The sequence below is a fragment of the Epinephelus fuscoguttatus genome, linkage group LG7 (assembly GCF_011397635.1).
Source record: "Epinephelus fuscoguttatus linkage group LG7, E.fuscoguttatus.final_Chr_v1".
In the NCBI taxonomy this organism is placed as follows: domain Eukaryota; kingdom Metazoa; phylum Chordata; class Actinopteri; order Perciformes; family Serranidae; genus Epinephelus; species Epinephelus fuscoguttatus.
The window spans coordinates 10,721,227-10,738,559 of NC_064758.1; the positions used below are offsets into that span (position 1 = coordinate 10,721,227).

Here is a 17,333-nt window from a genome sequence, read left to right on the forward strand (position 1 = left end):
TCAGCTCTGCACTTCTCTCTCACACTCAAAATGCATGAGTGATTGGGAATGTTTTTTTTTTCTTACTCCTAAGCATAAAGACTGCAACAGTGAAGTATGGTGCATAGACAGGGAGAATAATACAGTAGGTTTGTTTGTGTGTACAGCTCAACCATAATACACCTCCACACTGATGTGTGTGAACAGCATCACAAAGAAAAAACAGCAGTGGGCTGAGAGCTCCGGGAGGCTGCTGAGATCCAGCAGTGGGTGGGTTCAGACAAATAAAGAAGAAGCAGGTCTGGCTTTCTGCAACGATTCTGTCTCTCTCTCTCTCTTTCTCTCTCTGCAAAGGAAGCTGCAGATATAGGTTTGTTGTCTCCATCTGTGCCTCTGTGCAACAGTAACCAAGCGAAGGCATAATGAGATTCATGTGCACAGACGGTTATCAACAAGCTGTGCCAATCTCGCTCGCTAAACCGTGACATTAATCAAACAAACCAAACATGCAATCAGGATTTTATTACCAAATGTTTTATTAGAAAATATTTTACACGCAAATCCAAAACAAACAAACAAACCAGGTAAAGTGGGAGAGCCGAGGGATAGATATTAAGTTTGCAGATCTGTGCAGAGTCTGTCCATAGCTCCAGGTACACCTTGTTTTTGCTGTGTTTCCATCAAGCTACAATATTCTGCTACTGTTTCTACATGTACAGTGAGCAGCTTTACATGCACAGCAAAATTTCATGTGGACCATTTCTCTAGCACATAAAGACTGTTTACGAGATGAATTTGATTAATTAATTAAGTGGTGCAAGGATGACCTTTCTGTGTAGGACAGCGCTGCAGTTAGCGTCGCCCTGGTTCCCTCGTCAAAAAGCTTATGGGATTTTTAAATTGGATTTTAAATTATGGCACAAACTAAACTTGTGGCCAACAAAAGTTTATGATACTTACACATTTTGTTCAGCAAAATAAACACCACTTTTGTGATTTTTGAAGGCTAAATGGTCACATGACTTCTCATTTAGCCACTCATTAGCAACCGCCTTTTTTATGCCACAGAAAGCTTCAAATTCACAGTTGGGTATTTACTGAAATTCATGTCATAGAACAAAACGTGAAAATAGGGGACTCATTCCTGCAGTTATCAGGTTATTTGAAAAATTATATTTCTTTGAACATAAGTCTGGTCCAGCTTTTAGCAGACTAGTAATCACAGTGTTGCTGTGCATGTAAACATAGCTAGTGACTTTAGCTACAGAAAAACACACCACTGCCTTTTGGTTCGTATACTGGCTCAAGGTCACCATCAGTCCCAGCTCAGGTCAGATGGGTCTGAATGTGTAGGAACATATTGTTTGTGTTTGATGTTCAGTGTGTGTGTGTAATGTGACTCTGTGTGTGTGTGTGTGTGTGTGTGTGTGTAATGTGACTCTGTGTGTGTGTGTGTGTGTGTGTGTGTGTGTGTGTGTGTGTGAGAAAGTGAGATTAGAAGTTGTCTACAAGGTCCATGATCCTCTTCCGCTCGGCTTCTTTGAACTCGTCACTCTTCCCATCCCCGATGCTCTCAGCGTACTCTGCCAAAGACAAATAAGAGTCAGAGGATTAGTTAACTTGACAGCACGGGCGTGACTGTTTGACTTCTGAGGTTATAGAGAACATGTTTGGAGCCAGAAACTGGCTGACTAAGATCAACTCGAATCACTATATGGAAGATAAATGTGAGTTTGAAAATAATAAAAGTTTTATGAATGTCTCTGGGTATGAGCTAAAGTTACTCCATCACAAAACATAAGGAGTAAAAGATGAGGCCCTTTGTGTTCTCGCATAATTCCTGAGGGCACAGGTTATGTAGAAGTGAAGAAGAATTTAAATCACAACATAGAGCCTGACCACCAAAACTGTGTAAATTATATTCAGTTTACAATAAAATAAAACACACAAAAGCAGCATACTGTCACACATTGACACTGAAACCAGCAAATATTTGGCTTTTTTGCTTGAAAATGGACTCAAACTTTGTATATCAGAACAACTCTTATTCTAATGTGTTCCTTTCATTGTTAAGCACTTTGTAAATCCTCTTGCTGTGAGGAAACAATGTCAACCACTGCACCACTGTGCTGCCAGTTTTTTGAAACATAAAATGTGTCTGAAAATACACATTTACACGAATCTGACATTAATAGTGAAGTTAAATTGACCTTTTCATAAAACCTATTTAATTCACTGTACACAACATTAATGACAGGCTAACTGTTACCCATGCTGCCTTGTGCAATCGTGAGCTAACACTAAATCACTTTGTGGCACCTTTTATTCTCCACATATTGGCCATTTAGCTGCATTATTACCAGGATATCAAGTGTACAAACATTCTTGTGAGCCACAATGGGTTGGTTCATATCTTTATCGATCAAGAGATCTGACATACCATCCAATTCAGAAACCATCAGTGAGGGGTAGAGCTAACACATCTAGCCATGCTACATCTGATGCTGATTTAGCAGCTACAGGCACGTGAAAACGAAAGACCTGAAGACCTGACTTGAAAATATTCAGGGAATTATATCAAGTGCAACTCAGTGTTATACGAAATATGTACTAGGGGGTCCCTGCTCCATCTCTCCTTGAGCAAAGTTGTTCTTCGCCTGAAAATGTTGAAGACCCCTGCACTAGACCTTTAAATGACCGCAAACTAATTGCCACGCAGTGAACCTGATGGTCTGGGGCCCTGGTGCAGTTGCCCTCTTTTCCTGGTTCACTGGTTCCTTAGTTGTAAACCCGGTCAAAGATCTCTCCTTCCCCCATTTAAAATGCATACTTTGAAAGAGGAAGTCAAGAGATGTAACTTTAGGGAAGAGTGAACCCTTTCCAGTAGATCTCATTGTACTCACTTATGAATGAACAATGAAATGAAGCTTTGTATTAAAAGGACAAAGCTGAGAGACACAGTGCATTAAGGAGCTACCTTTATTAAACAGCCTTTCACAGTAGTCTAAACAGTTTTGAGTCTGTCCATCACTTTGTAACAAAAAGTCATATTACAAGATCTTTCCTTTGAAAATGTGCTTATAGACCATGAGCGGTCCCAGGACATCAGCTGTACTGAAATCTGCTGTGTCCTCTGGCTCTGAACAGTAGCCAGTCCAGGTGTACCGTGCAGTGCTCGTACTTCATTGTGTGATTCTGAGCATCTGACTGTTTTCTTCATTTTGTGCATCTGCCTCCCACACAAGGCCTTCGAGACCGTCCGACGGTCGATTTGTGAGTCTAATGTGCAGAAAGAGAAAGCTGCAGCTGCCGCAGCCCCGGTGGAGTCCAGGCATTCGCTCTGTCTCTCAGCCAGCCTCTGAGGCAGGGATTACACATTAAACCCAGGGATGTCGAGACGGAAAGATGAAAAAGACTAGTTTTCTCTGGGAGACACTGCAGTGAGAAGAGAATGAAGGGGGCTTTCCTGACAAGAGCCCGCAGGGTTTACGAGGACGATACATGGCTGTCAAAGACACTGAGGAGATTTTGTTTTTTGAGGGGGGAGGGTTGTTTTTATGTTATTAGATAGTACATAAAGGATAGTGACAGACATAATGGGACTGCAGAGAGACCTCAGAGGTATTGTGGAAGAACACTACTTGTCTATACAAGTGCTGGAAGAACACATTTCTAGGTTATTACAACTAAAGTCTTATTTCTGTAGTTTTGGTCATCATTTATATGGCATGCTATCACCGTACACACTGATGGTATTGCAGAGATGTTGGAACATGGCACTAACACAAATTAAGACTAGTCAAGAAATGTGCACTGAGATGACTGGTCAAACAGGTTGTAACCAAGCCACCAGTGTAGCCTGATTATCTAGACTAGTTCATCTGGAGGTGAAACCAAAAGTGAGGGCATCCGTATGGTATACACAGAAAAATGATAAGCGTTGATATGCAACAGGCCATCTGAGTAGGGAGAAGTGGAACATACTTTTAAAGGTTGACTTCATTTAATTTCTTTACTGAATACATTTGGGTAACCTAAAGATTTGTTTAAAACCTGCCTGATCATTTGATTGCTTTTAGCTGCATCACCCCATTAACTGATCACAACAAGTACAATAACAATAGGAATGATGGCCAAAACTATGAAAAAGACCCCCCTTTTAATGAACCAGAATAGTCCATTGAGTTACTCAGGTGATAACAAGGTTGTATTCTTAAACCAACATTTCCCCCAGAGTTAAATATTGGGAATTTAGAGCAATAATACCCTAATGTTTAACCCAATCGCCATAATAAATGTGATATTGTATGTTTCTGCAATATTTGTATGTTTATACGTAGCAAATTTGTTGAAACTTCATGCTTCAAATTTATATTTTTTTGTGTTTTAAATGGCTAACTTTTGGCACAAACGCACAGGATCAGGGTTCGGACAAGATCATGCTTGGCTTAAAATACCCAGTTTGGTAGCTACATATGTGGCTGAAAATGCCCTGAGCCCCTTTAAAAATACCTTCTTTTGTTGCTACAAACACAGCTGGAAATGTCCCTAACTCCTGTTAAAAAATACCTGCTTTTGTTGCTACTAACATGGCTGGAAATGTCCCAAACTCTTGTTTAAAAACACCCACTTTTGTTGCAACAAAGATGGCTTGAAATATCCCAACATGTACAGTAGCTCAAAAATACCCGCTTTTGCTGGTCTCGAACAGTCGTATGCTGCCAACAACAATGCCAACATTTTATTCTGGCAAATGGGCTGTGATGTAGCATCTAAATCCAGACCTGAAGTATGCAGGCACTTTCCTTAAAGCAATACTTAGGATCATTTGAAGTGGGGTTGTTTAAGGTACTTCTATAGTCAAAATATGGCATACAATACAATGTCTGTACACAGCAAAACGTATTTTAGCCACATAAAAAATGCCCATCTAAATTTAGAATATTGCCATCAGACAGCCCTTTCTGACTTGGAACTGAAGTTCTGATCTATGTGGTCTTCAAAGCCAGACTCCACTGACAAAAATATTATCACCATTTTACCTTGCAGAACACGGGAGCTGCTGTGTACAGCTGCCTCTGTTAGTTGGTCTGTATTACTAAATGACTTTTAAATAGTGAGTTCGGGTTCACTAAGTTACTTTTCACCACTGCACAATAGAGGAGTGAAGAAATAAATCAGGCAGGTATATATTTAATTTGAGAGAAGCATCAGATATCAGCAGAGTCAGAAGGTAGGTTGACCAGTACAGTACGTGAACAGTTTCTTGAGAGACGCATTTTCAGTTCAAGTCAGACACACAGCATGACAATCGTCCACTCTGGAGTATGGAGGTCACCCCATCATTGGGTATTCTGAGGAGAGTTGGACTACGAAAGACCATAAAGTTGGGAGTAAAGTTATAAAAGTGTAAGGCTGGACAGCTATCTGGAGCTTTGGGGTGTGGGAGATATGTGCCTTCCACAGCAGCCTTGAATGGCAGTGACAGGGATTTGCATTTGATCCACACAAGTGTGGGATGTTACTGAAGTAAAAAATGGCAGAATTTTAGGGTTGACTGAGAAAAGCAGGTAAGGGGACACGCAGAGAGCAACTCAACAATAACACGAAAATCTACAGCCCCTTTCATTGCCAGCCTGTCATTGTGCCTGTGTGTGTGTGTGTGTGTGTGTGTGTGTGTGTGTGTGTGTGTGTGTCTCCACGTCTCTAAATGGTGGTGCAGTCAGCCACACAGACAGAAAGGTCAGAGATTCTGTGACTCTTCAACTCTCTGCAGAACCTTTTCTTTGGCATGCTGCTACTCTCTCCTTCTGTCACCACGGCAACGCGGCAGAGGACAATACAGTACTGAGCATCGCCATTACTCAGGTCAGTGACTGGGACTGATCTGCCATGAGTACAAGGAGAATCATTTCCAGGAGCAGTCTCTGCAGCAGCAGCCAAGGATAGGGACACACTGGAGGACTTATAGTGTGATTACAGCTGCAGCTGGGACACCACCACTCGTTCAAAACACCGTTATACCAGTCTGAAACTGGTCTGATCCAGCTGGCACACCTGTGGTGTGACAGTGTAACCACAATAATACTTTTATGAGCGTCAGTCGCCATGTAGAGTGGCACTGACACGAACCAGTTGATTAACAAAAACCAAATTGAAGCCTTTCGTGTTCTGTTTTCAAATCTGTTACTATGTGAAGCTTCAATGAAGAGGCAAATAGGAAGGTGCAAGGTCTAATATAATGAATACTGCAAAGAGATCTCTAAAATATGACCATCAAAAGTACACCTTGAGAAAGATCCAGCTGATCTGTAAGGCTCCATTTAGTCAGCCATCTGCAGAGCTGTTCTGTGAAAAATCTAGATCTTGGAACAGGAATAATGTTTAATATATTTCTTAAAAGTAATTAACAACTCTTAATATATACCAGAAAGAATGTATAAAGTTATAGTACCTTATAGTAGCCCTAAATGACTCAGTTCAAGAATACAAAATTTGGCCAACAAAAACAAAACCAAGTGACTCCTTTTGTGACTAACATAGCCTGTTTATACCTGGTATCAACATGCCTCTCAGGTGATTTGATCACATGTGGACAGTTTTAAAATAAAAGTCAACAACCACCAAGACATGATGTGATCTGATCACTCAAACCACTTGCTGAGTTGGTTTGGGCTACGTATGGCCACATTCTTTAAGCAGTGTGAACGTTAATGTGTCCTGGGCCACACTGAACAACCGACTACTTAGCTGATATCCTTCCTTTTCTGACGTCCCACCGGATTAAAAAAAACTTTTGCTGGTGCAGTTTCTCTCTCTCAGAGAGAATGGGAGAGAGTGGAAGGGAAGAGCTGTCAATACAATGCGCACATCCCTACAATTAAATACGGAAATAAAATAAACATAAAATAAAATTTTACTCCCTTTACATAGTAAAGGCTGTAGGGGAACATATAGCGCTACAAATGGGTAAAGACAAAACCACATTTGGTCAATGCAGGCAGAAATGATTCACGTGTTTATTTGCATATAATGCGGGAAAATGACATCTGATCACTCAAGAAGCATGTGGAGACGTATTCTAGTGCCTGGTGTGAACAAACAGACATAGAGCTGTCCACTTAAGATCAGATCATCCACGACACATAATAATACGTATACGCATACACAGGCTCACGGATAAGCTTAGCAAAGCTCTGACAACACTGCAGTTACCTCCATAATCTGGCTGGTGTGTTGCAGTCAGCTCCCGGGGACGGACGGCCTGGGAGCTGAGCGGTTTGCTGGTTGATTTATGGAGTGGAGGAACTTGTTGGAGGGTAAAAGTACAAAGACGGACTTTTCGGATTGTTGCTAGGGGTTGCCAAGCTAATGATTATCAGGACTGTTCCCTTCCACTCCAAAAGTGCAGCTCAAGGCTACCGGTAAGCTATGCTGTATCATCTTTGAAGTGTTGTTTTATTTTTCTTTGCATGAGTAGGAGAGGGGACAGGAGAGGAAAAAATGGAAGAACTGTAGCGCCCAAACACAATATTGAGGTCAGCAAAATGATTGCGGTCATGTCCATATATTGTATCGTATTAGTCGATAACGTAACTATCGTGAAAGACCAATAAACCCGTACTGCAGGTGTAACTATTCAATAAAAAAGCCCTGCTTCTGCATTTGCATGACTTGATTATTATTACTGCGTTTTTAGAGAGTAAGTCTATGCTGGGCAGATGCCACTGCACATGCTCAGACCCTGATCTATCTTAATACCATTTTGCCAATTTTGTCAAATTACATATCCCACATCAATGTGGCTTTTCAATAGTTTCTGGACAACAGTGGAGTTCTTTGGCACGGAAGCTGTTTTTCTTGTCTTTTCATTGGTTAGAAAAAGATTAAATAACTACAACCTTCCCTTAATGTTTTGTAACATCATCTATATGCCAAGATTTTGAGCACCAGAGGGGGCAGTGGATACTTCAATAGTGTCTGAAGTGTCTGAAGGATACATACAGTACTCCAATACAGGTCCACTGCCCAAATTAGGAATCCCAAAGCACTGTGACTGGCCCACGAAACCAAAATACTCTGAGGGTAAAGGCGCAAATATGCTTCATCAGAAGTGCATGTCGGGTGATTGAAAAGCTTCAGAAACCCCCTTCCCCCCACACGCTTTTTGATGTTGGAACTAGGGGGGAACGACAATTTCTGTAACTTTCCAAAACCGACAATCTGACATTCACACCCACTTCACGCACTGCCTGGACAGCTGTGCAGAGGTGAGAACGGAGCCAGGCTTTGAACTTCTCTTGCAGGCTCTCTTTTCATGTGAATAATCGAGAGCAACACTATGAATGTCTTCCAAGAGAGACTGTCTGAAAATGTGTGCTGTTATCCCTGTATTTAAATGATGTCACGTCTCTCCTCTCTCTATGACAGCCTGCTTCTCACTTCACCTTCCAGTGTGGCCATTTAAAACAACTATAAACACTTTTCTTCCAATGAGTTGAGGCAACATGTTGTACAAACTAGTTCTGATCAAGCATAACCTGACCCTAAGGCAAAGGAGAAACTAGCTTGTCACTCTTGAAAATCCCTATACAAGTTGTTGTGGTGTTGCCCAGAGCTGTGGACTGAAACATGTCCACCAGAATGTCCTTGAATCCTATTCATGTCATATAGATTTAGAGTTGGGTCAATTCGAGATACTGTTTGGCAACCGACTGAACCGGCATTTGTCATTATGAGAAGTTTTGACAAATAAAAAGTACCATGCATCAGAAACGTGTGCTGATGGCATCACAGCATTAAATTCAACTCATATTGCATTAGTAATAAGCAATATGACAATGTGATTAATATAATATTATATTAACGTGTTTATAGGGAGTTAACAGAACCACTAGTATCAGGCTGTGCGCAATTTGCTGCTGAGTCCAGGCAGGTGTTGGCAACATAAAGGAGATTAAATTTCAGTAGAGCGGGGAGGGAGGATGGGCGGTAAACACTGTTTACTAAATGTGCATGTGTTGCGCCCATGTTAACCGATTGTGTCATCCACACCGGCCGCGCCGCGCAGCTCCACGGCTGGTGCTGCAGCGATTGTTTCGGCGTCTGGTCTATTTTCTCTGCGAGCCGCGAGCGAATGTGTCAAGCCGGGCAGGAATATAGGCTATACATATTAGTCAGTGGTATCTAAACAGAGCGCGAGAGAGATGAACACACACACACACACACACTCACACCCACTAACAGACAGAGACACACACACACGAAAGAGAGAGAGAGAGAGAGAGAGAGAGAGAGAGAGAGAGAGAGAGAGAGAGAGAGAGAGAGAGAGAGAGAGAGAGAGAGAGAGGCCCCGTTTAGACGACAACGACTTCAACTGAAAACGGTAAACGTTGCGTTTTGGCCGATCGTTTACACGACAGCGGCGTTTTGGCTGCCTGAAAACGCAACGATTTGAAAACGGGTTCCAGAGTGCAACGTTTTGGAAATGGTACCGTCTCCGTTGTCATGTAAACTTGCAATATACAGTTCCTCTGGAAACGCACTTTTCGCACATGCGCATTACGGTTCCAGTCACTAGGCATGCCGATCGTCACAACAACAATCCTGAGCTCTGTTTGTGCTGCTCACCCTGCTGATTTGAAGTGAAGTGTAGATCTGTTACTGTAGCAACTCCACCTCATCGTCCATCCAGACAAAGTTATCTGTGCATGCTTTCGCCATTGTGTCTTTTTTGTTTGGGTTTGTAATCACGGCGTCGTAGAGGAAGGCGCTTCAGCACAGGTGCATGGCGTCATGCCGTGGTGTTGCTTTGCAAATTTACACTGCCACCCATTGGCCTGGTGTGCATACTACAGCGTTTCCAGTAGATTTTGCGGCTCCGTGTGAACGGGGATCGTTTCAATAACGTCGTCATATAAACGCAGAAGTTTTTTAAAACGCAAAGGACAGACTTTTCCGTTTTTTACTGAAATTGTTGTCGTATAAACGGCCCGAGTGTGGGCCAGCTATAGGGGGTGGGGGTTGGGGCACACAGACACAAACAGAGAGAGATACCCATGATGGAAAAACAGCCCCAAATGTGAGGGAGACAACAGCTGGGAGCAGAAGGGCTTGTCGACTGGCGTGGAGAAATGCGCGTCTGATGTGAACGGGCTCGCACGAGAATTTCGGTGCGCTGCGCTTCCCAGCAGTTCGTTGGCAATGTGGTCCTGGCGTTAGTCTCTCAAGAAAACTGAAACTGCACCAACATGTACGTAAAGCCGACAAAAGAAGACATGTCACTGGCTGCAAGCTCTGTTTTGAGCTGAATTTTCATAACATGCTGTGTTTCCATTTCCTGTCATTTGCTTTGAAAGCATTGCAATGGACAGGAAACAGCTGATTCGTACAGTTAAAAGGAGGAATTCCATATAGGATACCTCCTCATTTCATTACAAAAACCTAAATAAGGTGGAGACTGGCTTGAGGGAGATCACTGGGGAGCTGAACCTTTCTGGTAAGCTAAATGACAGTCGCTAATAAGGCTACTTGCTGTTTGCTATATTGTATGCCATTTCCAGTAAATATCAGAACATAAAACTTGTGTTTTCTGTTTTAAAACATTACAAACATAGGAACGAAGACAGCAACTAGGCTACTCACCCATCTTTACATGAGCATGTTTCTAGTCTGATCCTGAGTGTATATTTAACAGATTCAGTGTGGACAGAGAGCTTTGATGTTACACAGTAGTCAGACACTAGTTTTCTGTTAGGACACAGTGTTACTTCACACCTGAAAAAATAATCTAACCTAGCTTTAGTTTCTGAGGAGGAACACCTCACAGCAGGTTTTCACAACATTAGTGAAATCAGTGTTCTCACTTCCAGTGTGCTAAGCCTTCCTTCCTGCATAGCTGCTTCTTATTCAGTGAGCTAAAGCCATTAAGGTCAAGATGGCAGAGCTGGCGACACACTATGCATGTGCTTAACCTTTTTATGCAGTTTCACACTGACCGGGTAGGGCACTTGAAATGGGAGAGGGCTCCACAGTGTGGCCTAATGGAAAGGGTGAGGGCACGCACTACGAACCACACACACGCTATGATGGACAGATGCAGAGGCGTAACAGCATAACACAGCGTAGATGTACACACACACTCAAACACCTCATAAAAATACACATGACCGCAATTTATGACAAATAAATAAATAAATAAATAAATAAGTCACGTCAAGATCATGCAAGGACAAGTACACACAACATGCAAATGAATATGTATAAAGTGTTGCATCTAAATATACACATGCAAGGGTACACATGAATAAAATATGCAAGGTGAACCACAAAGGAAAACTGAACATACACACCTGTGCAGGCGAAGATATGTTAAATGCAAAACATATGCACACGCAAGCAAGCAAGGACATGTTTGCAAACATAAATATGTAGACGTGCTAAAGGCAAACATGATGTGCACACCAGAACAAAAAAAAAATGTTAGTAAGCAAAAATGTACTGTTGAAACTACCTTGACAAGCCAGGCACACGTGTATGCAAATATACAGATGAAAACAAAAGTAACACACTAACACATTTCACATTCCCACACACACACACAGTGACTGGAGAATTGCCACACTTGCTGGCAGCGCCATGCGTGACGGATGGCTCTATCTACAGTGCTACATGCCACAGAGAGCCAGAGGGTGTGTGAACGGAGACTCGTCCTCGAGCTTTATCCGACAATGATACAGAAAGGATGGATGTCGCACCGGGAGGAAAATAACACACCTGCTAGGTCTTTGAAAACCAAGCAGAAAACAAATACGGCAGGACAGAAAATCTTTGGGACGGGGAAAATAAAGGATGAATGACAGATAGACAGGCGGGCAGGCAGCCTCCACTCCTCTCACAATGTCAATATGATTAGATTACAATGCATATTTACACGCCGGGATGCATTTCTGCATATTGTTTTACCATCTGTACACAGGTAATGTGAAAGGCAATAAACACTTGTACATATACATTCCTACGTGGATATTTCTGATGCTGGATTTTTCTGTTATTTACTGCTGTCATAACTTTAATTGTTAATTAGTTTTTCACCTGCATTTTATATCTTATGACCATCCGAAAGGCTGTCAGCGTTAACACGTTAATTGTGATGCAGTTAAGGCCCATACATAATGTCTGTGTTATTGTTTTTAAAACCGCAATAATAACATGCTGCTATTTTGTCTCTTCGAGGCACCCTGACTCGTAGTCAAGCCGCCATAGCAGCTTTCTGCTGCTACAGTGAATATAAAATAAGACACCACTGTGCTTTTAAATGGCTTCTTGCACTTTAAAAAACTCCAAGACTGCTCAGTTGACGAGTCAAAAGTAAAATGCATCTTGTGTCAAATGGAATCAAAATGCATCACCAAAGCTGTTGGGCTGCAGACTGTTTCCCTGTCGACACGTCTTTCCCCTCCAGCTAAACCCTTAGCGCTTACCCTAACCACCGAGGGGGGGTGGGGTGGGGCTATATATCAAGAGGGAGGGGAGGAAACACTGTTTGATGGGTGAACACATTTCAATACAGCACCGGCAAAGCACTATTTTGGAGTGTGCGAATCGCCACAGACCTGTGAAGAAGTTAATTACAGCACATGCTAATTTGTGGCAACTGCAGATCTGCACTTCAAGTCCAGCGTGTGATTTTTCCTGGCTTTAGAGGAAAACCTCACAGGCTGCTAGGCTTATTTACGGAATGTGACATGTCATATGCTTATGCTAATAACGTTAGCATGTTGTATTTGTATGGAAAACGTGTCTAATAGAAGACAATAAATTTGTCTGTGAAATTTGTGAGTTGCAACTGAAGTGAATTTTGTAACATTATCTCTGTTAAATGTTGCTGTTGTTCCTGGCTTAATATGAGTAGTTGAAAATTCTGCTAGCTGCCAGGCTAATTTAGGTAATGTGAAACGCCATAGGCTTGTGCTAAAAACATTAGCATGTTGGAATTGTGGGGAAAATGTGTCCAGCAAAAGAGAAAAGTGTTTTGTCTGTGAATCTTGTGCGATATAATGAAGCCACTTTGTGTACTTGTGTTTGAAATTGTCTTTATTACGTCATGTTTAAGGACGTGAGTTTGTGAGTTTTGAATAAATTTAACTTTACAGCACTTCGCAGAAACCCCACCACCACAGACACAACACTGCATAAGTATATTGTGTCTTAAGGGGTCATCCTCAGGTCGACATGTTGTGACCAGTCATATGCTTTACTGAAGTTGTCTACCTCTAAGTCATGGTTTCAAGACCACAATGTTGGAGCAGTGCAGCACTGATTTGAAAGAAAGAAATCTAAAAGTCAAGATCATAGTAAAAAAAAAAAAAAAAAATAGTAAGTAAATCTTTTTGTATTCATTTGATTCCCACTGAAGACAGTCTGGTAAGACTTGCTTCACCTTTTGACTGTTTTGAAATGCAAAATATTGGAATTTTAAACATGCAATTATAAATGTGATTAACTGCAAATAACTATTAAAATTCAGCATTTAATTGTGAAAGCAGAAATGGTTTGATAGCCCTAATTATTACCTATATGCTCCCCTGTCCCTCTGCTCTAGTAGGTCTCCTAATAACTACAAGTGTGTGAACAGCACTGTTTATTTGTGTAAGTGAGCACATGTATGCTTTTAGGGATGTACTGGACAGAAACATGCACAAAACAGTGGCTGGGATAATGTAAAAACACAGACACCACAGTTCCAAGGTTTGCCTGGGCCTTTTCCCTTTGTGTCTAAAAGAATAAGGAAGAATGACATTATTCATAGTATTTCATTACATTCCATCACAACCACTTTGGCAGGCAAACAGCATGGGCTTACTATCAAACAACAACCACAGCCAAAGAGTAGTGATTATACCAACATTCCCCCCCTGAAATGTTGCTTCCTCGCCAGGCTGCAAAGCACTCGGAACCAGGATTTAAAAACAACCGTCAATAAAATGTTTCTCCTAAAGTGATGTGAATTGTTTTTGGTGCGGCTACCTTAGGTATAATGTGTTTTTATGCCTTGTAAAAATATGTTTTCTTATTTTATTCATTTTCACTTGGAAATGCAGGATGTAGACCTGTACATCTGATAAGGACTTATAGTTTTACTCAGACACTCCCACTTAGGTTTGTCAATGGGGTCAAACCATACCTAGTTCATTCATACATTCAACTTAAATGTAGGTAAAATAGCTGAGTAAAATACAAGTTGTGATGTATGTTAACATAAACTGCATATAAGAAGACTTCTTTATGTCACATGTTAGAATAACATGCTTGAACTAAAGACAAGCCTTTGTGGAGCATTTGAGGCAGTTCAGCATTTAATTAAGTTGATGTAGTCCCATGAGTCTTGGAATGTTTGGGTTGTATCCACACAGCTGAATACACTTATTGTAAGTCATTCTGGATAAAAGCTTCCAGCCACATGCCTTTATTTTTCACCCTCTTATATACGTTTATTTTTTTTATTTTATTTTTTTTTATCATAATTTAATAATAAATCATATTAATTTGTTCACAACTCCTCCATATGTTTAACATTAAAAAACCCCCAGCAGTGTGAAGAGGTATCATCTCTTGTTGTGAAACATCTGCAAGAAGTGCTGCAATAACAGCAGAGGAGCACAGACAAAGCAGAGCAAAGTAGAACTGATTTAAATTAATTTATCAGAGTGTGGAAATTGTGTTTTCTACTAAAAATAGACACTGAAAGCAGCATGGCTCAAATATGTTATTATACTGGAAACATAGCAGTGCATGGGTTTATCATTAGACCTTGATTATAATTAAGAAATGTCTATATTAAAGAAAATAAAGTGACTTACCTCTCATGATGTGGCGCACTACTTTGACAGAGCCTCCTCTCAGGTTGAGAATTTGATGGACCCTCTGCTGCAGCTAAACACAGAGAAAGAGAAGATCAGGAACGTACCGTAAAATTACAATTCATTTTTACTAAGAAATCGCCTTTGGTGTTTGTTTGTGTCAGTATTTGGTCAACATTATGTCATTGTGAGTGAAATACAAACACGATGGGTCCAAATGTTGAATGTTGTTAAGGTACAAATTGCTTGCTAGCACCAGGTAACATTACCAGGCTTGTTAAAAGGAAAGGGATGTACTGTATGAATGTTCATAAGCTATAGCACATCACATAAGTTGACAACAAGTCTCCTAGCAATGCTGATTCTCAAACACCTGAACTGTTAGTTTACATATGTTGGGTACTGTAATTATAACGGTTGCGCATACTGCTTTTTTACATCTTTCCCCCAAGGTCGCCCCTTTCTTGAGATGGATTTTTAGCTTTTACAGTGATCTCTCACGTTCTTCCACAACCTACAGCAAAAAGCCTTTTCTTTCCTCAGTGCGGTGGCTGTTTCTTTTCAACAATTAAAGGCCATTTGACCGTCTATGTGGTCTTTGAAGGGAGAGTCGTAGAGATGTCTCTGCAGGCGAACCTTCTCAGCCAGTTTTCTCTGCGTGCACAGTGAGTGCCTAGTTACAATAATTGAGAGGCGCCCAACGAAGTGCCACAACAACTTTTAGAGCCTTCACACTTGATGTAAAAGGGGTTATCGGACTCTATAAAGATGCTGAAAAATGTACTTATTCTTATGCTTTTATTTTAAATAGATCAGATAATTGTGATGCCTTTTTACTGGCCTTCTGAAACAGTCAATTGGAAAATGTCTTATTCAGAACTGTGCTGCTAGACTTTTGACCACCACAAGGAAAAAAGAGCATATTTCCCCACTTTTAGCAACAGTCCACTGGCTCCTAGTCACTTTTAGAATAAATTTTAAAATTATTTTTTAACTTGTTTTTAAAGCTCTTAATGGTTTGGGAAAACTGGAAATCACAGACTGTTGTTTTGTAATCCTCTACGAGCTCTTGGATCTGCTGCTGCTGGGTTTTTAAATGCAAACAATTATACACACAAGAAAAGAGGCAGCGCAGCTTTTGTTAACTATGCTCTACATACTTGAGACACCACCTAAAACCTATTTATTTAGTTTAACTTTTGATTTATGTCCTTCTTCTTCGACGTCTTCTTTTTACCTTCACTTACACATTTTGTCTCTTATTGTCTAATTTTGTTGTCCTTTTTGCTTTTGTGTAAATGTGTTGCTTTTCTATTGTGAAGCACTTCTCTTGTATTAAAAGTGCACTATAAATAAGCTTTATTAATAGGATTATTAATCAGTGGAGTCTGGTAAAAGCCACACTTGTGTTGAAGTGAATAAACCGTCTGACTCCTGCCTGCTTTTAAAGCTCGGCTGATTTGATGTCCTAACAATAATTAATGTGTGAAGAGTCCACCTCAGACCACCAATGGTCAGTGTGTGTGTCTGTGTGTGTACCTGTGATATCCCTGAGTTGCTGATCTCCACCATAATATAGCAGATCAACTGAAGGACAAATAGTCCAGCATCCAGGCGGCGAAGGTAGAACTCATCCTCCATGCTGTCATCGAGGATCTCCCCCCGGCGAACCATCTCCTGCACACACAAACACACACAGACAAAAGGGTAAAACACACTCATAAAAAGAAAACATTTTTTTATGCATGACGAGGTGAATAAATCACAATTTACTTTCTATTGTTCTCTGCACCCTTAAAACAAATTCAACAAACAAAGAAAACCACAGACTAAGTTTAATTTAGGTGTTGTTTTTCAGCGTTTTCCACAAATCCATTTTCTCCATCGACCAGAGACACAAATCAATTGATTTCACGGCTAAGCTGCAAAAAGGTGGGGGCTCCGCTGCTGGGTCTCGCACGCTCACACATACATACACTCTCTTGCATAGTTATCCATCTTAACAACCCTGTCAGTATGCCAATAACACAGTGCTGCCAATAAGCACACAGCCCACATTAATCATCATTAGAGATTAAGAAGCAGACCTGAGGGGGAGAGGGGAGTCTGGAGTGTAAACCATTGAAGTGGTACAAAATACAGACAGTGTGTTAAATATTTTGCTGTCACACAGTTTTACCTCTGTGCATTGACAGGAGCAAGAAAGTTAAAGGGTAAGTTTGGTCTCTTTTTTTTTCAGCCTGGACCCTATTTTCCCATGTTTTTGTGTCCAAGTGACTAATGGGGACAACAGTTTTTAAAACTGGTCCAGTATTAATGGAGAATGCTTCAGCCAGCAGCAGCAAAACAGGCTGCAATGTAATCCCTGCAGGTAATTGAGTACTGTCAATTTAGGTCCACTAAAAGTGCTTGTTTTTGCCACTGTCACATTCAGATTCTTACAGTAGGTGTCCGACAACATTATGGAAAGGATCCCTACAGATGCTGACCCTT

At 41.0% G+C, this 17,333-nt stretch overlaps 1 protein-coding gene across 1 annotated transcript in view; it reads right to left on the reverse strand.

Moving 5' to 3' along the window:
* Nucleotides 1-497: 497 nt before the first annotated feature.
* ctnnbl1 (catenin, beta like 1) overlaps nucleotides 498-17,333 on the reverse strand; it is a 105,419-nt gene continuing 88,583 nt past the window's right edge. The window contains exons 14-16 of the mRNA XM_049581821.1: nucleotides 16,380-16,517; nucleotides 14,841-14,913; nucleotides 498-1,562 (exon numbers count right to left, since the gene is read on the reverse strand). Coding sequence (XP_049437778.1) covers nucleotides 1,474-1,562; nucleotides 14,841-14,913; nucleotides 16,380-16,517 — 300 coding nt within the window. The 3' untranslated portion in view covers nucleotides 498-1,473. The remainder of the gene's footprint in view (nucleotides 1,563-14,840; nucleotides 14,914-16,379; nucleotides 16,518-17,333) is intronic.